The 19,946-nt window shown below is 41.4% G+C and overlaps 1 protein-coding gene across 2 annotated transcripts in view; it reads right to left on the bottom strand.

Annotated features, from left to right (window-relative positions):
- Nucleotides 1-19,946, bottom strand: part of SYNE1 (spectrin repeat containing nuclear envelope protein 1) — a 473,246-nt gene that overhangs the window by 213,730 nt on the left and 239,570 nt on the right. Inside the window, exons 54-62 of one of the 2 annotated variants that reach the window (XM_047102922.1) lie at nucleotides 17,910-18,266; nucleotides 13,388-13,524; nucleotides 13,008-13,185; nucleotides 12,333-12,515; nucleotides 8,800-8,943; nucleotides 8,315-8,470; nucleotides 6,692-6,856; nucleotides 5,134-5,306; nucleotides 2,763-2,916 (exon numbers count right to left, since the gene is read on the bottom strand). In XM_047102922.1, coding sequence (XP_046958878.1) covers nucleotides 2,763-2,916; nucleotides 5,134-5,306; nucleotides 6,692-6,856; nucleotides 8,315-8,470; nucleotides 8,800-8,943; nucleotides 12,333-12,515; nucleotides 13,008-13,185; nucleotides 13,388-13,524; nucleotides 17,910-18,266 — 1,647 coding nt within the window. The remainder of the gene's footprint in view (nucleotides 1-2,762; nucleotides 2,917-5,133; nucleotides 5,307-6,691; nucleotides 6,857-8,314; nucleotides 8,471-8,799; nucleotides 8,944-12,332; nucleotides 12,516-13,007; nucleotides 13,186-13,387; nucleotides 13,525-17,909; nucleotides 18,267-19,946) is intronic. The other variant, XM_047102923.1, reaches the window with a different exon arrangement.

The following is a 19,946-nucleotide window of genomic DNA, read 5'->3' as shown; positions in this document are numbered from 1 at the left end:
GACCACTGGAAGTCACCCTTTCTCCCTCCCTGCTCTGTCATGCCATCTATGAGGAGATCCTGTTAGTTCTGTCTCCACGTTATATCCTGACATTTGTCCTCATGTCTCCTGCAAACACTCTAGCCCATGCTGCTACAATCTTTTACTGGACTCGTGCAATATCCCGCTGGGCAAATTCCCCGCCACCAATTCTTGCTCCGTTCCTTTTTCATACTCCACACAGCAGCCTGAGTGATGGAAGATTTTAAGCCTATAAATGGAGTCCTGTCACTCCTTAGCTTAAATCTTCGACTATCTTCCCGCTGCTGTCAGGACCAAGTGCAAACCATCAGGCTAGCCCACGTGGCAATGTGTGGATGGGTCCCTGCTCCTCTACCAGCTCACGTAACAGCACTCACCCTGTTTATCCTCTGTTCCGGCAACATGTGGCCTTTCTTTTAGTTCCTCTGTCGAGCCAGATTCTCTCCCCCCTCAGGGCCTGAGGATGTGCTGATTATTCTACCTGGACTGCTCTTGTCCCACCTCCTCCCCAGACTGATTTCTCTGCACTACATTCCTTCTGGCATAGTCTACAAGCCTGCTGTTTCACAGAGGACTTTTCTGTCCCTCCTTCCATTCCAAACAATCCACGTTAGCTCCGTGCAGATGACTCTTTCACAGCGTGCCACTTTTTTTTTCATGTGCTCATCATCAGTTCTAACTGTGTATTTATTCACGCACTCGGGTGGGTGTACGCATTCCCACCAGAATGCAGTGCTTCTCTGTTGTATTTACCCAGAATCGAGCACAATGCCAGGGTGCAGCAAATTCTCAACAAATATTTATTGAATAAGTGAATAATTTAATTAGCCAATAAATCATTAGAATAATATTATGAGGTAGATAATTATGATCATATTAATTTTTGGATGCATAAATGAGACTCTAAAATGTTAACTGATCTGGCGTAAATCACATAGGCCATTTAGTCATTCAGATGACTTTTATTAAGCATTTGCTCTGTGTCAGCCAGAGAGCCCAATGCATAGGATGTAAAGAAATATTAAGCACCTTTAGCCACTGAGGGAGAGCGGGATATAATCATATACTTTGTACCAGTGATAAAAAGATATGAACAACAGAGGATAGGAGAACTAAGTAAGCTTAGGGTGGTGAAGGTATCACAACAAAACAACTTGTGTTAATTCAGAAAGTGGAGTGGAAGGTTGCTGGTGGCTGAGGCCGAGCTAGATCATTCCCGCAGAGGCATGGAATCTCTTCCGTCTAATGTGGCCTTTTCAGGAAGTAGAAGTACATGGGTGCAAGGAGGGTGGGGGAGCGAAGGAAATGAGGGTGACGAAGGAGATTATTAAAATTCTTACAAAGCAGATGAGGAAGATCGGTCAGAGACTACAGACAATGGGACAATGGGGCTCCCAGGCAGGAAAGTGAGACATTCACCTTTGTCTGAAGGTAACAGGAGATGGAGACAAGAGACAAAAGGAGCAATTAGAAGTCTGTCACAATTGAGGAAAAGAAGGATAGACTGTGGTCAGGAGACACTTCTGGGAGAAAACCAGCAGGATCGAATGCCTCTTTCAAAGTGGGGTGAGGAAGCAGGAGCTGGGGATGATGAAGTTTCCGGTTCAAGATACTCAGCAAGGGGTGACACAAATGAACTGAGACTGAGAATATCAGGATGTGAAGGATTTGGGGGTAGAAGGAAGAAGTACTGCTTAGGACATAGGTAAGGTTGAGGTGGAACAGGTCATCCAATAAATATGCCCTGGAATAAGGATATAAATCAAAGGGCTCCAAAATTTTATGTCTGAATACCACTATTAATAAAAAGATTTGCGGCGCCTGGGTGGCTCGGTCGGCTGAGCAACCGACTGTGGCTCAGGTCACGACCTCACAGCTTTGGGTTCAAGCCCCACATTGGGCTCTGCGCTGACAGCTCAGAGCCTATGCCTACTTTGGATTCTGTTTCTCCTTCTCTCTCTGCCCCTCCCCGCTGGTATGCATGCGCTCTCTCGCGCTCGCTCTCTCTCTCTCTCTCTGTCTTTCTCAAAAGTAAATAAGTAAACATTTAAAAATAAATAAATGAATAGGGGCGCCTGGGTGGCTCAGTCAGTTAAACGTCTGACTTCAGCTCAGGTCATGATCTCACAGCTCATGAGTTCGAGCCCCACTTCGGGCTCTGTGCTGACAGCTCAGAGCCTGGAGCCTGCTTCAGATTCTGTGTCTCCCTCTCTCTCTGCCCCTAACCCACTCACAATCTGTCTCTGTCTCTCTGAGAAATAAACATTAAAAAAATTTTTTTAATAAAATAAATAAATGAATAAAATAAAAAAGGTTTAAGAACATATCCCCAATATCTATCTTCTGTCTATCCATCTAAAAAATGTGTAGCACCTCACTAATATAAGCATCAGAAAAATGTATGACAGTAGAAATACAAAAGATGTGATAAGAAGAAATCATTTTTACTTCCTAATGATGAGCAGGCTAAAGATATTAAGATATTGCAAGTTGCCAAATTTTAAATGTATCATGAAACATGGATATCTGAAGTTTTCCTGAAAGAGAAAATTTTCACTCACTAGTAAAATAGCCACAAACAAAAGTCTGGTTTAAGAAGCCATTAGAAATTAGAGTAAAGCCCCAAATACAGTTTACCTATGTATACAGTGCTAGCATGCAGCTAATCATATTTTTACGTGACTAAGGCATTCTGAAAACGCCTGTTGGAGGACAAATGGAGTCTGAAATCCAGCTCCCACCTTGGCTTTTCCCAGAGAGGCTGTTTTCTCCCGCAGTTCTGCATACTGCCTTTCAGATTCATTTAGGCTCGCTTCCACACTGTCCATCCAACTGGAAAACTGTCGAACATCATCCTGATAACTTGTCCACTTAGAAAGAGCTCCTTCAAGTTGACTGAAAGGTATTCGAAAGGACAACAATCTACATTGAGAAGCCACATAAATCCAATCTGCCGGATCTCCATCTGCTCTGCTCTGTCCACCCTACCAGCAGGGAGCCCACAGATCAGGACAGGCAGGGGCTGGGTCGGGATGGGCGGAAAGGCAAGGGCTGATCAAATCTGAGTCTGGGTCCCTGACAAAGCATAACCTCAGGAAGCAAGGGACAGTTAAGTCCAGGCTGATAGGTGGAAAAGTGGGACTGGACATAAAACTTGGAATCAGTAAGCAGGTCATGTGAGACCCTGGGAGAGGCTGGAGGGCCAAACTGGGAGAGATCCCTTGTGGGAAGCTTTTCCGGAGTCAAGACTCTAGGGAGGAAGAGGACCAATACTTAACTCCGTCAAGTTGAGCAGGACGTCCAGAGGAGAGAAAAAAAAGGAATTAATAAAAGAAGGAAGGAAGAAGCAAATAAGAAAAAGCACAGTAACTATCTTGCATGAGATTTAAAAATCAGAAAATCATGGGGTGCCTGGCAGGCTCAGTCAGTTAAGCATCTGACTCCTGATTTTGGCTCAGGCCAATGATCTCATAGTTCATGAGTTGAGCCCCTTGTTTAGCTCTGCACTGACAGTGCAGAGCCTGCTTGGGATTCTGTCTCTCTCCCTCTCTTTGTCCCTCCCCCACTCATGCTTTCTCTCTCTCTCTCTCTGTCTGTCTGTCAAAATAAAAGAATATAAAAATAAAAATCAGGGGCGCCTGGGTGGCTCAGTCGGTTGAGCGTCTGACTTCGGCTCAGGTCATGATCTCACGTGAGTTCGAGGCCCGCATCGGGCCCTGTGCTGACAGCTGGGAGCCTGGAGCCTGCTTTGGATTCTGTGTCTTCCTCTCTCTCTGACCCTCCCCTGTTCGTGCTCTGTCTCTCTCTGTCTCAAAAATGGATGAACATTAAAAAAAAATTAAAAAATAAAAATCAGAAAATCACAATGGAAAAATAGGGTAACGTTTTCTGAACTGGTCTAATCTGATTATTTCTCTTACAGGTAAATTACGCACTCCTTCTCTCAATTACTGATGTTATGTTTTCAACGCCATTAATCATTTGTGCCTAATTTAACTACCACGCTTTGGGTTATTTTGTAGCAGACACTTGGAGCTCCACCCATATTTACCCTTCTACCACACCACGGCAGGCAGCGTGCTGCCCCGTGAGGACCAGCGTCACCTCCTCCTGGGCGGGAGGGCATTCTCTGGTCCCTGGAGCTCGCTCAGCTGGAGGGCAATGTAGGTGAGAAGTGCCTGGGATTGTTGCCCCCCTGGGAGTAGCCCTCAACTGCCCTCCTGACTCATGCAAGTTTGTTTACAAACATTCTAGTTCTGTCCTCAGTGGGTGGCTCTGAGCCACTTGTTCTGTGCTGGCTCCAGGCACTGCCCAGCAGATCAAGTTCCAGCTGTCCCCTGCGCTCACTGCGGGAACTGAGTTCACTGCGCTCCCTGCGGGAACCGCCTTGAGAATATCCCCTTTATCAGCTGCTCTTCCCTTCTCATCTCTCTCTCCCATCCCCTCCTGGTGTTTCCTGGGGTTACCTCCCAAATCAACTACTTGCTTTAAATAATATATCTTTAGAGGCCCCTGTGTGGCTCAGTTGACTGAGCCTCGAGCCTCTGACTTCAGCTCAGATCATCATCTCACGTTTGTGACTTCGAGCCCCGAGTCAGACTCTCTGCTGTCAGCGCAGAGCCTGTTTCAGGACTTCTGTCCCCCTCTCTCTCTGCCACGCAAAGACAGATAGATAGATAGATAGATAGATAAACTCTCTCTCTCTCTCTCATAAATAAATGTTTAAAAATTATAAATAATATATCTTTACATGATGACACATTTGTTTATCTTTTATCTTGTGAAGCAGTGAACAATAACAAAAAGAAATATGTAGTTATATTAAAGTGTAGGTATGGTATTGCAGGCCAACCTAAACGCAATATTGTACTTACAAGTTTCTTTTGTTCTAAAAAGAAAAAGGAGAGGAAAGAAAGAAGAAAAGAAGAAAGAAATGAAGGGAGAGAGGAAGGAAGGGAGAGAGGAAGGGAGGAAGGAAGGAACAAAAGGAGGGACAAAGGGAAGGAAAAGAAGAAGGGCAAGAAAACCCCAGGAATGGTGGGGGACCGTGCTGTTCTGTTGATCTTTTGGTAACGGCTTGGCGCTATGATAGTTCGCTGTGGTTCCCCTTACCTTTTACAACGAATGGCCGCGGACAGAAGGGAAGCCCACATATCCTTCACACTCTGTAGCTGCTGCTGAATAGCAGGCCAGCCTTCCGGAGAGGTATTCTGCAGGACAGATTCCCCTCTGGTCACTATCATTTTCATCTGGATCTCTTTTTCCTGTTTCACTGATAACAGGGCCTAGAAGAGCAAATTACAGAAGCCCTTTGTCATTTGCACGTTTAGCATTTGTGGCTTTAAATGTTTCAGATCCTGAATGGGAGAACGACATGCAATCAGGTTGAGCCATGAACCTCTCAGGCTGACTGGGGGGGCAGGTGGGAGAGTCACTTGCTGGTTGAGTGTCAGCAACCAATCACCGGTCACCTGCTGGTCGCCAAGTGGCCTCAGCTTCTTAGGGCTTGATTCTGCTCTGAATAATCCCTTCTTTCCACTGAAATTTTGTTTTACTGGTTTTCAACAAGAGAAAAATAGACTACAATAGAATTCACGGATTTTCAAAGGTCACAGGATAAAGGGCTTTATAATGTTGAGGTCTCCAGCACAACAAGCCCAAAGAAGTAGATTAATTCACAGTATATATTAATCTACATATTTCGAGGTCTTCACGGCACTCTTCTTTTTCTATACAAATAGGAAGTTTGAATCCAAAGGGCTAAAACTGGCATTATCACTTAAAAGACAAGGTTTCATCCCTCTCCTTAATCCGGGCCCCGACAACCTCTACAGGTTCAGCTTCAGCTCCTCATGGCTGTCAGTTTTTGCCACAGCAAGAAGGAACTGCTAGCAATTTCTCTCACACAATGCTATTTGTTTTCTTTGGCTTTTGCTTAGGCTGGTACAGTCTCAAATCTCGGTTTAGGTAGGAGACTTCCTGAGAAATCTATTCCAGTTCTCAACCAAATCCCTCCTGCCTGTTCCACTCTTCTGTGTGTCTGTAACACCACAAATATATCCCAATCTGCTATAATTGTCTTCTCTGCTTCAGCCCCCAGCCTCGGACAATGAAATCCTTGAAGACAATAACCATATTTTATTCATTTTTGAATCCTTGGTCTCAAGACAGAGAGCCAATGTCCTATAAGACACCCAGGATATGAATGGAAGGTGAATGACTGCAGATTATTATCTTTATCACAAATGTGAAATAAACTAAAATCCTGGGATGGGAGAAGAACTGACTGAACGATACAGGCAGCCAAGTGAGTTGACCAAAATGGGAAGTGCCTTGCTCTAAAAAAGTTTCATCGAAATATTTTCGAAGAATAAATGTCCTATGATGTAATTAGAAACTCGCCTCTTAACTATATCCGAGAAGGAACCACATTTGGTTGCTATTTTTGTTTAATTTTTGTAGAGTACTTAGAAGTGAATATGTCCGGGGCCAAATGATTCAGGGATGCTTAGGCAAGGCCACCCCTCTGCATACAGGGTCACACCCACGGAGCATTCCTGGATTTCTTGTGGAGACAGTGGGACATAATCACACCAAACAGATGGAGACTTGAGAAATTCTGAGAAAGACAAATTCTGTAGATTAGAGACACTTCTCTAAAGATGCACACCTCAAGCTTGAGCATCCTGCTGTCCAGCACACTTTTGTCGGATATTGGGTGGCAGTAAGAGTCCAGCATGTGAACCGCATCTGTCATCCAGTCTTGTAGCTCTTTAATCCCGAGGGAGAACTGATTGTGTTCTGCGACAATTCTATCCAATCTTGACACTTTCTCCTGGAAATGACAGAAATCGTTTTCCAGCGGTCCATTCCACCTTACAACCTACAGATACTCAAATTGTAAAGCTAACCATTGGTTTCAAGTAGTTGCAATCAGCCATGGGTCCATATGCTGCACAAATATGACGCAAGTCTGTATTAACCTGAGATGCGGGAAATACCTTTGTGACCGGAATAACTGGGCCAAAAGCAGAACAATTACAATTGACTGCCCTCACTTTAGTCACTACTCTTTTTCATGACAACTGTGACATTTTTCCGGAATCGGCAAAATCTCTTCCTAATGCCTTGTGTGGGAGATGAATCACGGTACTTTCTAGCTTTCCCATACCACATTTGGCTCAACTATCTGAGATTTTGTAATAGCTCTACATTTCAAAAATTGGGACCATGGATATGATTTTAGTTATTAACTAAAGGTTATATCCAACACAGTGAAGATTTTGACTATGTTTACAGCTCTTTTTTTTTATGGTTATAGCTCTTAAAGCATTCAAGTATCTATTGATTTTTGCTATCTAAATAAATGCAAAGGAATATAAAGATGCCCTTAATTCATTCTAATTTCAGATATATGCCAGATTTTCTAAAGACAAAAAAGTAACTTATTTATAGAAAAAATGGGTGTAAGCATAGACTATTTACAACAAGACCCCTACTAGTTATAACTGTGTCAGTGATGCTTTATTGAGGACCCAAATTAGCAGACCAGAAATAAGTCCACACTAAAATAGATGAAGCCATATTACAGTAGGTTCCCTACACTCTAAGATCTGAAATGCAAAAGAGAAAATACAGGGAACAAATGTTAAAGCCACATAAAGCTCAAGGCAGACCTGAGCTCACAAAGTTCGAGACGGGCCTGCATGACACCTGCTGAATGTTCTAAATTAGGTCATAGCGGTATCCCATTTACATTAAACTGTTAGAAAACGTATTTAATCAGTTATATGGATCATTGCCAATTTTGAGCTCTGCTCTAGAATCCGAAATGAAACTCTCCACCAACACGTCCTTGAGAACCATTAATAACATAAAGAATTCAGACGAATTAAAAAAAAGATCCAAACTCCTTATAATGTAGTCTACTAAAATTTAAACTGCTTTGAATTCCTGTTTTTCTAACATAATTTAACCTAAGATTGTTTAGGCCCCAAACTCTGAATTTTGCCTTACGTTTCCACTTTGAGTCTTCAAGATAAAAGCTCTGGGAAACATACCATTTCAGTGTTGAGGAGACGATCTTGTGCAATAATAGAGCTTGGAAAATCTCTTCAATCTCTGAAGCCTCCCTAGCTCTCGTCAATCACACGAAGATCTACTGCACGAATGCGTGGCTTGAATTGGGAGGCTGGGAAAGACACTCACACGCCTTATCCCTGACCCAGCAGACACCCTGCACAGACGGGTGGCCCCGGTACCACACGCACACACAGCACATGGCAGGCGTTACCTTTGTTAGATTGCTTAGAGCTAGATACTGAGAAGACAGCTGCGACACTCTGTGCATAAAGCTCTTGCTGGCAGCTTGTCCTTCCCACAGCTGCTGAGCTTTCTCTCTTAGCCTGTTGAGCTGAGGCTCGTAGCAGTTTATTTCCTCAAGGACAGACTGAAAAGCACAAGCAAGTTACTATTAAGAGGCTGGGGGAGAGCACACCGTGGACGGAGCTTTGGCCCAAAGAACGTGGAAATAAACATGGCGTGCAATTGGTGCGCCCTGAAAGCTTTACAATTTCCAGGCTACACACGGGACAGACTACAGGACGGAAACAGATCACACCTCCGAGGAAAGCCAGAAAACATAAAATCCGCCAGAAATAGGGCAAGGGTACGCTGCATCTCCAGACAGCATGACCTAATTCCAGGGTGCGCCTGAATGCAAGGTTGTGCAGAGGACAGGGGTAAAGACGTGGCCAGAAGGGCACATGGTCTCATTACCTGGAGCTTCTGCTGTTCCCTCCTCTTTGCTGGCAGATCGTACAGGCGTTTGCTGCTTTCTTGCACCAACTTCTCAGTTTTACTCAGCCAGTCCTGGACAGGCTCAGCGCTCACTTCAAAGTCCTTCATTTGGATCTTTAGATTCTACCAGATTTTAGATCACATTAGGGATTAAAAAAAAAAAAATGAATAGCAAGTCCAAAGTCTTACTTAGCACTTAGCATTCAAGGCCCAACACAGTCTGGCCCCCTAGTCCTTCTTCCCTCCTACCCCGCTCCTGATGTATAGAACATTCTATCTTTCACCTCAGCATCTGTATAAATGTTAACCATCTTTTTAGAGCTTTTTAGTCTCAAATTTTTCAAAAAGGAGTTTTTGCGTCATTATCCAATCCACCTCAGAGCTCATACCCACTTCTCAACTTCTATCACATTTGTTGCTTATGCCAGTCAATATGTACTTAATGGATTGTCATGCAGGCATGCCTTGTCTCCACAACCAGCTTACAAGCTCTGTGAAGGGAGGGCCTCGTAGAAATATAAGTAAATATTAACAAATATTTTGTCGAGTTTGATCAATGATGGGATAAGAAATAGCATATGGTTTCAGGTGCCTGAGGGGCTCAGTCGGTTAGGTGTCCGACTTCGGTTCAGGTCACGATCTCACAGTTCGTGAGTCTGAGCCCCACATCGGGCTCCGTGCTGCCAGCTCAGAGCCTGGACCCTGTTTCAGGTTCTGTGTCTCCCTCCCTCTCTGCCCCTCCCCCACTTGTGCTCACTCTCTCTCCCAAAAACAAGGAAATGAACATTTAAAAATAAATAAATAAATGTTCCTTCTGCATGTGTTTTCCATTATTTCTTCTATGGTTTCAATGGCCACCTACAAACTCCTAAAACCCCCTATTTATAGATCTGTATTTATGCAACACTTTAAGTCAGAGTGCCTGGGTTTGAATCTCGTCACCTCCTCGCAGTGAGAACTTGGCAGATTATTTAATCACCTTTTGCCATAATTTCCTCATCCACACAATAGAAATAAGTGAGTTCCTACCTCAGATAACGGTTATGAGGATTAAATGCACTGATACACGTGAAGTATTTACATAGTGCCTGCACTGGTAAATGGTCACTATCATTCCTATCGCAGCTCCATCCTCTCTGTTGGGACTTGGTATTCATATTTGCTGCTACTTTCTTGGCATTACCTGCTGAATATTTCACAGGCCTATTTAACTTAATTTTTGCTATCCCCTCCAGAACTACTTTTTCTACCATTTTCATGTCTCAGATAATAGCATCGCCATTCATACCATCTTCCAAACTAGAAATTAGACTCAAACTTAACTTACCCTTCTTCGCCATGTTCCCTCATTGAAGTAGCTACCAAATCCTGTTGTGTTTTACCTTAAATATAAATTCTCTGTCCGTTCTCATTTCCTTAACTCAGGCCCTCAGCTCTCTCATCTTGACCATTATGAGAAGCTTTCCCTGGTCTTCCAGCTTCCCCACTCTTGTCTACACTGTGGTCAGAGTTGACATGTTTATTTCCAGCTTGAAGACCAGCAGGTTCCTCACTCAACCTTTTCAGCTAGGATTTTTAGAAAGAATTGAGCCCTAGTGTCCTAAAGAATCCATTCTATGTAATTATGTAATTACTATGTAATTTTCTTATGCATCTAAAATGGTATGGGTTATGTTACATCCTTGGGAAAACTGAGAACATAAATGCTCTTCAGGGGTTCAGATAAAAACCCTGGTTAAGAGTCAAGATCAAATTGCTTAGTACACAAGACACTTCCTATCTTGCCCTAATCCTCATCTCCAATCTTATCTTTGTTGTTCCTCATAAAACCCCATGTGGATGTCAAACTTCCCAAAGTCCTCCCCTGCTGACACTCACAACACGCTGGCCCTGTACATTCAGTTCCTTCTACCTGAAATGCACATCAGCCTTGGCAAATTCAAAGAATGTCTTGCCTTCAAGGTTCAGTTAAAATGTCACCTTTCTGGTAACGTTTCTTGATTTCTCCAAGTGGAGTTAGTTGCATCCTTCTTTGACTGACGGCCATATCCTGAATGTATCTATGTTATATTGCAATCATCTCTTTACATATTGTTTCTCTCTCTAGAAAGTAAACTCCCTGAGCAGAGGGAAAAGACTAGCCCTTTTGTATTCCTAAAATAGTGGCTGGTATATATTGTTTCTATTGTATTCCTAATATAAATGAAGGAAACAGGGAAGGAAGTAAGGAAGAAAGGAAGGTAGAAAGGTAGGGAGGGAGAAAAAAGGGAAGGAAAATAAGGAAGCCAAAAGAGCTTATTCCTCACCTACTCATCTCCTGGCTGAGCAGCTCTTGAACTAGGCAATCATGTAATCAAGGCTAGATATACTACCTTCAACAATAGACGCTTCAGAGCTCAGGCCACATCGCACTAAGGACCTCTGTAAGGTTATGAGTAAATTTCTAGGCACTGCACAATGGTTATCCCTCTCTATAAAATGGAAGATACCTGCCATGAAGGAATAGCCACCATTAGAAAGAAGAATTATAGAGGCGCCTGGGTGGCTCAGTTGGTTGAGTGTTTGACTTCGGCTCAGGCCATGATATCATGGTCCTGAGTTTGAGCTCTTGCTGTCATCGTAGAGCTCCCTTCAGATCCTCTGTCCCCCCACCTCCCCCTCTCCCCAGCCCATGCACGTGTGCATGCACACACTTTCTCTCTCTCAAAAATAAATAAACATTAAAAAAAAACTATATTAAAAAAAAAAACAAAGAAGAATTACAATAGTGTCAGGCTAGGGAATAACTGAGGGAACACACTTTTTCTCTTTCCCAATATTCTCTATTATTATTTTTTCCCGCCCTGCATTAATTATGATCAAATCAAATAAAGGTTCTCTTCTGCCAGGAAGTATTGGTTGAAAGGGAAAAAATCACTCTTCATGCTTCTGAATTTTCCTCTAAGACAAGAGTTGGTATACAAAACAGGCGATCTCACAAGAAAAAAAATCAATTGCATTGTGGCAGTAATTGTGCTATGATTGTAATAAATTCAACTCACATTGTTTCTGAATAAAAGAAAATTGCATAACCATTGGATCTTTGCACACTTAACTCCTAAAAACCTCCTACTTGATACCCACATTAGTTATAATATACCTTACCATCCATAGCCTTTTGTAGTCTTACATGGGTATTTCTGTTCATTCTCCTTGAACAACTTCCAAACTTGAGGGATTTCACATGAATGATTAAGCGATATTGTTTAAAAGTAAAAACCAACAGTTCCTGGTGGGACAGTGTAAGCCTATAACAGCCCCTACCAGGCAAGGAGCTATTGAATTCCTTGGTGAGGCTCCCACTTCTAAAACTGAGCTGTTTCCTACAGTTATCTGGTTATCTATTAATATTCAGAGAGGAATGACCAAAAATCATTGGCACTGTATTTGGATATAATGAAGGTGTGGTTTTAACTGACAATGACTACAACGACAAACTACAGAGAAGCCATCCATGTGGTCGCCTATTATACCTCTAGTGCAGATTCCTTCTGGTGCAGATTTGAATGAAATTTTTTCCAATCTTCTTTTGCAGTGGCAACTTTGGCCTGGATTCCATCCGCTTTCTCTTTGGGCAACAGAGTACTCAAAAGTTCTCCTTTAGACACCATCACGTTTAGCTTGTGCTGTCCATTTTCACTTTCTGACAAAAATTCCTACCAAGAAAAATGCTAAGATTAGGCCTAATGCAATGCTCTGTGCTTTAAAATACATTGACTTTCTACTTATTCCTCGATAAAAGCACAGAGATGAAATAAACCATTTTTATTGCATATATTAAATTACTAGGACCTCTACGCATTTGGAATAATGTGCCCTCTCTATACACTGGGAATAATACTCTCATGTACTTCATATGGTTCCTGTGAAAATTAAGTGAGAAAAACCTTAGCATGCTCAGGAACAATGCTTGTCACATATAAAGAACTTTTATTAGCGTCTACATCTCTATTCATATGTAAATATAGGATGCATTTGGGTGAATGAACTAGTTTCTCTTTACACAGACAATGAAGTGTTTCAAGCAAGGGTGTATATGAAATTTGAGTTTCCTGAACACAATTTTTAATGGGCTTATAAAAAGATCTAGAGGCGCCTTATTAATCCACTTAAGCACAGTGATTAGCATTGATATTTGGCACTCTTACCTGTATTTTCTGAAGACTGGTTGAAACTTCACTAATATTTTGAGGTATATCAAAACATTTGGCAGTAGTGATTTTTGCATTAACCAGCCACTGCTGGAAGTCTTTGAAGGCTCTTTGAAACCGTTGCTGTAAAATCTGTTCTCTAGTCTGACAGCCCTTGGATGCTTGCAAACAAAGGCTAAAACCATGATTTGAAATGTTTAAAGAGAGGGAAAAAAATGATACAAATGGATTAAAATAAAGTTTGGTAGAATCAGCAATTCTTAGAATAGGCAGTCAAATTTAGTAATGTAGTTACTGATCAATTTATCATGCCTTAAACAAACTCTGACTACTTCTTTGTATAAAAATATTTTGACTACAATAAGGTCCATGCTCACCAATTATATTCTTTTATCAAGCCAGAAACTTTTCCACTGTATGTACTCAGGTCCCTGGAAAATCGACAAAGTTCATTCAACTGAGACTTAAGATCCTCTGTTTTAGGCTCTGCTTTTTGTAGGGCATCCAGTATCTCCTATTAGAAAATAACAAGACAGAGAAGCAAGCACTTAAATTGGGTAGTTTCCACATCCTCACACTATACGTGCGTAAGTCATATTATAAATTATTATGAGGGAAGAATCAACATAGTAGATTCAGTAAAGAAATACATCCTATTTTCCAGATTCCTTGTGCCAGGCAAGAGCACTTGGCTTATTTCCATCCTTCTCTAGGCATGGATAGGCATTCCAGCATCAAATGTTGCCAAGTAATCAAATGATACGGTTGTCAAATAATTCAAAGTGGGACAAGAAAAAGAAAAGAGGAAATAACCTCAATTGCTTCATAACAGTCTGACTATGCCATTGGAGACATGTATATTGTTTAAAGGTAAAGAGAAATCATTTCTCTTCTTAAAAATGTTTATTTATTTTGAGAAAGAGAGAGGGCACATGAACAGGGAAGGGGCAGAGAGAGAGAAGGAGAGAGAGAATCCCAAGCAGGCTCCACGCTGACAGCATGGAGCCCGACGTGGGGCTCAGTCTCATGAACTGTGAGATCATGACCTGAGCCGAAATGAAGAGCGTCCCAAGCCACTCAGGTGTCCCAAGAGAAATCATTTCAAAGCAAAGAAATACTTATTTTGGATTAAAAAATATATGTAATAATTGATTTTATGTAATATGTACAGTTAACTTTCACATTAAAAATGTCTTATACCCCACCTATCCGATTTACCTAGTAATTCATTCATTTCATATTCAGTCATCAAATATTTGATAAATGCCTGCTATGTGACAATCAATTTTCTGGATTTTAGGACCCCCCAAATGACTGAAGAGATGATTCTTGTACTTGAAGAGCTCACAATTTAACAGATGAGAGAGGCACCTGAATAATCACAGTACTGTGACTCTCTAACCCAAAACAAAGTCTTGAGACTTGACAAGTACATCTCTAAAATCAAGGCCATGATCCCTGGAGTTACACAGGGGCTCTTATGGGTTTGTCACAAGGAGCAAATGAGATCACAAGTGTCAGGCACTTAGCACAATTCCTGGCACACTGATGAATGCCTAACCTGTAAATGATGCCCAAATATTTAAATGGGACCATATAAATAATGGTATTGCCACAGTAAAAAAAAAAAAAATTGGGGCATCTGGGTGGCTCAGTCAGTTGAGCGCCTGACTTCGTCTCAGGTTATGACCTCACAGTTAATGAGTTCAAGCCCCGCATCAGGCTCTGTGCTGACAGCTCAGAGCCTGGAGCCTGCTTTGGATTCTGTGTCTCCCCCTCTCTCTGCTCCTCCCCTGCTCACACTGTCTCTCTCTCTCTCTCAAAAATAAGTGAAACATAAAAAAATAAAATAAAAAGAAAGACTTAAAAAAATAATTCATTAAGGGGGAAGGAGGAGTGCCAAGAAGATGAGTAACTACTCAGATAGCTGTTGGTGTTACTGTCAGTATTCTCAGATATTTATCGAGACATGGCCTAGATTTGTCAGAAAACCACACCTCTCAACAACCCAAGTCTGTGTTTCATTCCTCATCTTAGTAAATGGCCCCGATTTCCTCCCGCTGATCTAAATCAGAAAACTAAGCTACATCTTGGCCCTGCCAGGAGACAGGAGACAACCAAGTCCAGCCTATGTGTCTTAACTCTCTTTCAGTTACTTCTTTCTCTCTGTATCTGACTCAGTCTCCATTACACATCCTTCATTTCTTTCTGGCATGGCATAATGTCCTCTCGATTTGAATCCTGTTCTCCAGTTTTCTCTCCTGTGTTTTCTTGTCCCTCACTAATTTTGGGTCCTCAGACTGTTTCTCCACGTCACCTGTAACAAACCTCAAGACTCAGCTCAAATGACAACTACACTAAGGACTCTCTGCCCTCCTTCCCACCTATTGGTAGGGACTTCTCACTTGAAGACACACAACACCTTGTCAGCTCATCACAATCAAGCATTCCATTGGCTTTGAACCCATTGGCCTTTCCACTTAGACTGTGATTCTGAGAGGAGGGATGGTGTTCTCTTGGTTTTAAAATTATTTATTTATCTTAGCGTCTGGGCCAAAGGAGTCTACCATACTCTTATTTACAAGATTTATGATACCTAGAAAGTTTCTCTCTGAAACTCCAATGCTATACTAGTAACTGCTATTTTACACCATATTGTATCCCTTATTTAAGGGAGAACTTAGTAATAACTATAGAAACTAACCACATACCAAAAACGCAAAAAAAAAAAAAGAAAGAAAGAAAAATAGAGATTCGAATTAGTTACTTAGAAAGTAGTTGATATCAAAAGTGAAAAGCTTTGGCCAAAATTTTATACTGAACAAATTCCCATAACTTCATCACAGATTAAAGCATCTTAGTAGAGTCCTTCATTATATAAACATCAGGTTATATATTTCTGTTTCAATTAAGTCCTGGGATGCATTTTTTTCCTTAGAAGTTATGGAAGTTAAGAAATTTGCTAAATTTCAAACACGAATAACCCAATGGATATTAAGAAATACGAAATTCGCAAACAGCAAATAAGCTCTTTGCAACATGATTGTATATAATTTATAGATGATCTATTTTTATATTTTAAAATATTTCTTGGGTATCATCACTTAATTGCAAAAGAGAAAGTAAATACTTATGAAGGTCTGTGATTATTATTATGATTGTCAACAATTATTATTATGATGATGATTATTATGATTGCTCCCTAAGAGCAGAACAATGTTGTTAAGAATCCTAACAAATGCATTATTTTGTAACATTTTCCTATGTATGCATTGTAATAGAAGTATTATCTCCATTTAAAAATTACTTTTTCATTTTTTACCAGCACTACTGAGATATAATTAACATATAACATATATAACATTGTCACAAATTTAAGGTGTACAACGTGCCGATTTGATACATTTATATATTGTAAAATGATTGCTCCCCTAGGAGTAGCTAACACTTCTATCCCATTGCATAATTACCATTTCTTCCTTATACTAGTAATAAAAATAAGAGAAAAGCTGAGCCTGGAGAGGTAACGTACTATTGTCATCAAAAGCATGAGCCGTGGAGCCAAACCTAGAAGCAGTAAGCAGAGGGCTGTCATCGTTGAATTGTTAGTGAAACTGAAAACCCACATTTACTTTTGCATTATCACGTGGATTTTCTATAGGCCTCACTTATGTTCACTAATAGTGTCAATGTAAAAAACGACAGCTCAGAAGAGTAGTATAATTTAAGTACCACCAAAACTTTCTTTTTAAAAATTTCACTCATATTAATGGTAGGGAAGGAAGAGAAACAGAAGAGAATAAAAATATTATAACTGATTTCTTTTATAACAGAGTGAATAATACTGACTACCTGGAACTATTATTACCAACTTGTCTCTGTTTTACAGAATTGCTTTCTATACTCTATTCTGGTGCTTATATCTAAAGGACAGCACAGGCATCAGGAAAAAAGCAACCAGAAGCTAGAAACATTATAAATAAAATATCATAAAGAGATAAGAATAAAGTTTTATTTTGTCGTGTGCTATATTTGTCTGAAATACTTGATTTAGAACAAGACAATGTTGGAAATACTACATGACTTTCTTACCGGCGGAAGCTATTTTGAAATGATTATAACATAAATAGAAACAGAGAAGTTAACTTCACTGAAACTTCCTTTTAAGGATATCCATGGTTCCGAGCATTACAAAACTACAAATATCAACAGTCTTTTGAGATACCATTTAAGAGTAAAAGAAAGGGTTTCAAGCTTCTGCTCTGTCTTTACTATCCCTTTTAGGCTCTGTGACATTCATGTTCTGAAAGAGCTGCCATTCGTTACAAAAGCAAAAAAAAAAAAAAAAAGACCTGGGAGACAACCCAGCGAGCATGACACAGGAGTTATGTTGACGGGTTAATTCAGGCCCAGCTGTCAAAACCACCCCGAGGAGAGCTAATCAGGGTGCAAACTAATAGTTGTGCTTTAGGAGATTACCGAATGCTTCCTTTAAGCTATAGCTTCAATCGTTTAATTGTTGGAAATAATTCACTGGCAGAACACCAGCCATGACTCTCCGTCTATTTATGCCTCTACCCACGGGCTAGTTTTCAGGCTGAATGGCTGAACACAATATTACAAACTCTTACACCATAAGAATGAAAGTAAAATGTCTGCACTGACTGTGGACATTTCCTATAACAACTAATAACTCCTTCTCTCCTATATCTGTAATTTTACAACAGCCTGACTTCTGAGAGAAGGAAACCGAGCAGATCTGTGAAGATAGTTGGGTAAATACTTCTCCAAGTCTGAACGTGGCATGTTTTTAGTTAGCTAGCATTGCTTTCTGGCCACAAGGAGAACCAAACAAAAGTGTTAGCACAACCACCAGGAGAAAACAGGAAGCCAACTTACTTGTCCTTTCCGCCAGCATTCCACTATCTCCTTGTCTGTGTTCTTGCTCTCCAGGAGAGCTAGCTGCTGAGCGCAGGTTGTCAGGAGGGCACCGAACTGTTCCAGGGCCTGCTCCAGCTGAACCACCTGGCCGGAGAACTCCTGCTCCGAAAGGGCCATCTGGCTCACCAGGTTCTCCAAGCTGGTCCGCGTCTGGAGGACGCTGTCTTCCCACTGCTTCCAGTCGGCACGCAGGGCCTGCATCTCGGCGTCCACGAGCTCACACCCACTGGCACTTGTGTTCTGTCTCACTGCGGGAGCCAGCGACTCCACTCTGCTTAGGCGGCTTGCCCCAGTCCCTCTGGAATCCATCAGCTCCTGTAATGGAACATCGCCGTGGCAACCGAGGAGGCTGTGAGTCACTCGGGCCGCGAGTTTACAAGCGTGTACAGAGCGGGGACCGGAATCAATTCATCCGCCCACCCCTAAGTTGCGAGAGCAGAGAGTTATCCTCGTGAGCGCTGAGGTTTCAGGCAAAAGAAGCCAGGGAACGCGCAGCATCCTGGAACAGACTGAACAGGGCCCCTGAAATCAGGCCTTGTTTGAATATGTGAAATTGTCTTGACACAAAGGGATATAAACTTTCACCTGTGGTGTGTTTCTCCAATAAATGTGTAAATGTGCTCTTTCTCCTTAAGGTGACAGACGAGTGAGCAGGGACTGGCACAGAGCAGCAGCCCTGCTCCGCTCGTGGTCTGTCCCCCGTTTCCATCCCCTTCTGGTAAGATAGCGGCTTAGGTCAGTTCTGTGCCACCAGGACTCAACGCTAAGCCGACACAACCACAGAATGAGCCCTCCTCAACGTCAAATACTGCGGCACCTTAAATAAACATTTTCATAGTAACTACAACGAATATTTCACAGACATGCGTAGCCAAAAGTGCAAAGTAACTTTTAGACTGGGTTCATTTATTGCTATCATTTTTACTTTTAAGAAACTCACCAGAAGTTTAACAACATAGGTATAACTTTTAGGCTGAAAGTACACAAATACTCTAAAGGACAAGATAAATTAAAATGTGTGTTACAGGGGCGCCTGGGTGGCGCAGTCGGTTAAGCGTCCGACTTCAGCCAGGTCACGATCTCACGGTCCGGGAGTTCGAGCCCCGCGTCAGGCTCTGGGCTGATGGCTCAGAGCCTGGAGCCTGTTTCCGATTCTGTGTCTCCCTCTCTCTCTGCCCCTCCCCCGTTCATGCTCTGTCTCTCTCTGTCCCAAAAATAAATAAACGTTGAAAAAAAAATAAATAAAATGTGTGTTACAAATTAGGTAAAATAGCGGCATTTCTGAGAATAGAGTCTTAAAATCTCTCACTTAATTCATCATCTGGTGGGTTTTTTTTTTAATTTTTTGTGTTTATTTATTTTTGAGAGAGAGAGAGGAGACAGAGAATCTGAAGCAGGCTCCGTGTTGTCAGCACAAAGCCTGACATGCGGCTTGAACCCACAAACCGTGAGATCATGACCTGAGCCAAAGCCAGACACTCAACTGGCTGAGCCACACAGGCGCCCTCATCATCTGCTGTTTATACATTTATATATCCGTTGCTAAAGTTTTTGTTAGTATTAATACAAAATTATGACTTACGTTCTGGCTTAAATCGAAGGAAAAGATGATTATTAGGGAAAAAACTTCAAGAGGAAAATCAATTACAAATTAATAAGTGTAGAAAAATAGCAGTGTTAAGTATGAAGCATGCTTAATAGATTATGTTAAATACAAACTGTCTTAACGAACCTATATAATTCAGTTCATATTTCATTAGATTCGCTTAAAATAAATATACCTTCTTGCACTTATATACAAGAGCCAAATTTTAGTATAGGTAATTTAAAAGTATCTAGTTATATCGTAGTCCAAAGGGCAATCACATGAATCCTTACACAGTTAGCATTTAATATACATACCCACCCTTTTCTTGGCAGGAGGTTTCTAAAAGTCTTCCTTGTTTATCAGTGCTATACTAAGTAGTGATTTGGGGAAAAAATACTATAGCTTTT

Source organism: Lynx rufus, unplaced genomic scaffold (assembly GCF_022079265.1).
Source record: "Lynx rufus isolate CCGP_SWC_20201006 ecotype Redwood Valley unplaced genomic scaffold, mLynRuf1.p SCAF_6, whole genome shotgun sequence".
NCBI lineage: Eukaryota > Metazoa > Chordata > Mammalia > Carnivora > Felidae > Lynx > Lynx rufus.
Note: the sequence above shows the minus strand (reverse complement) of the source record. Positions and strands in the feature narration are given on the sequence as shown.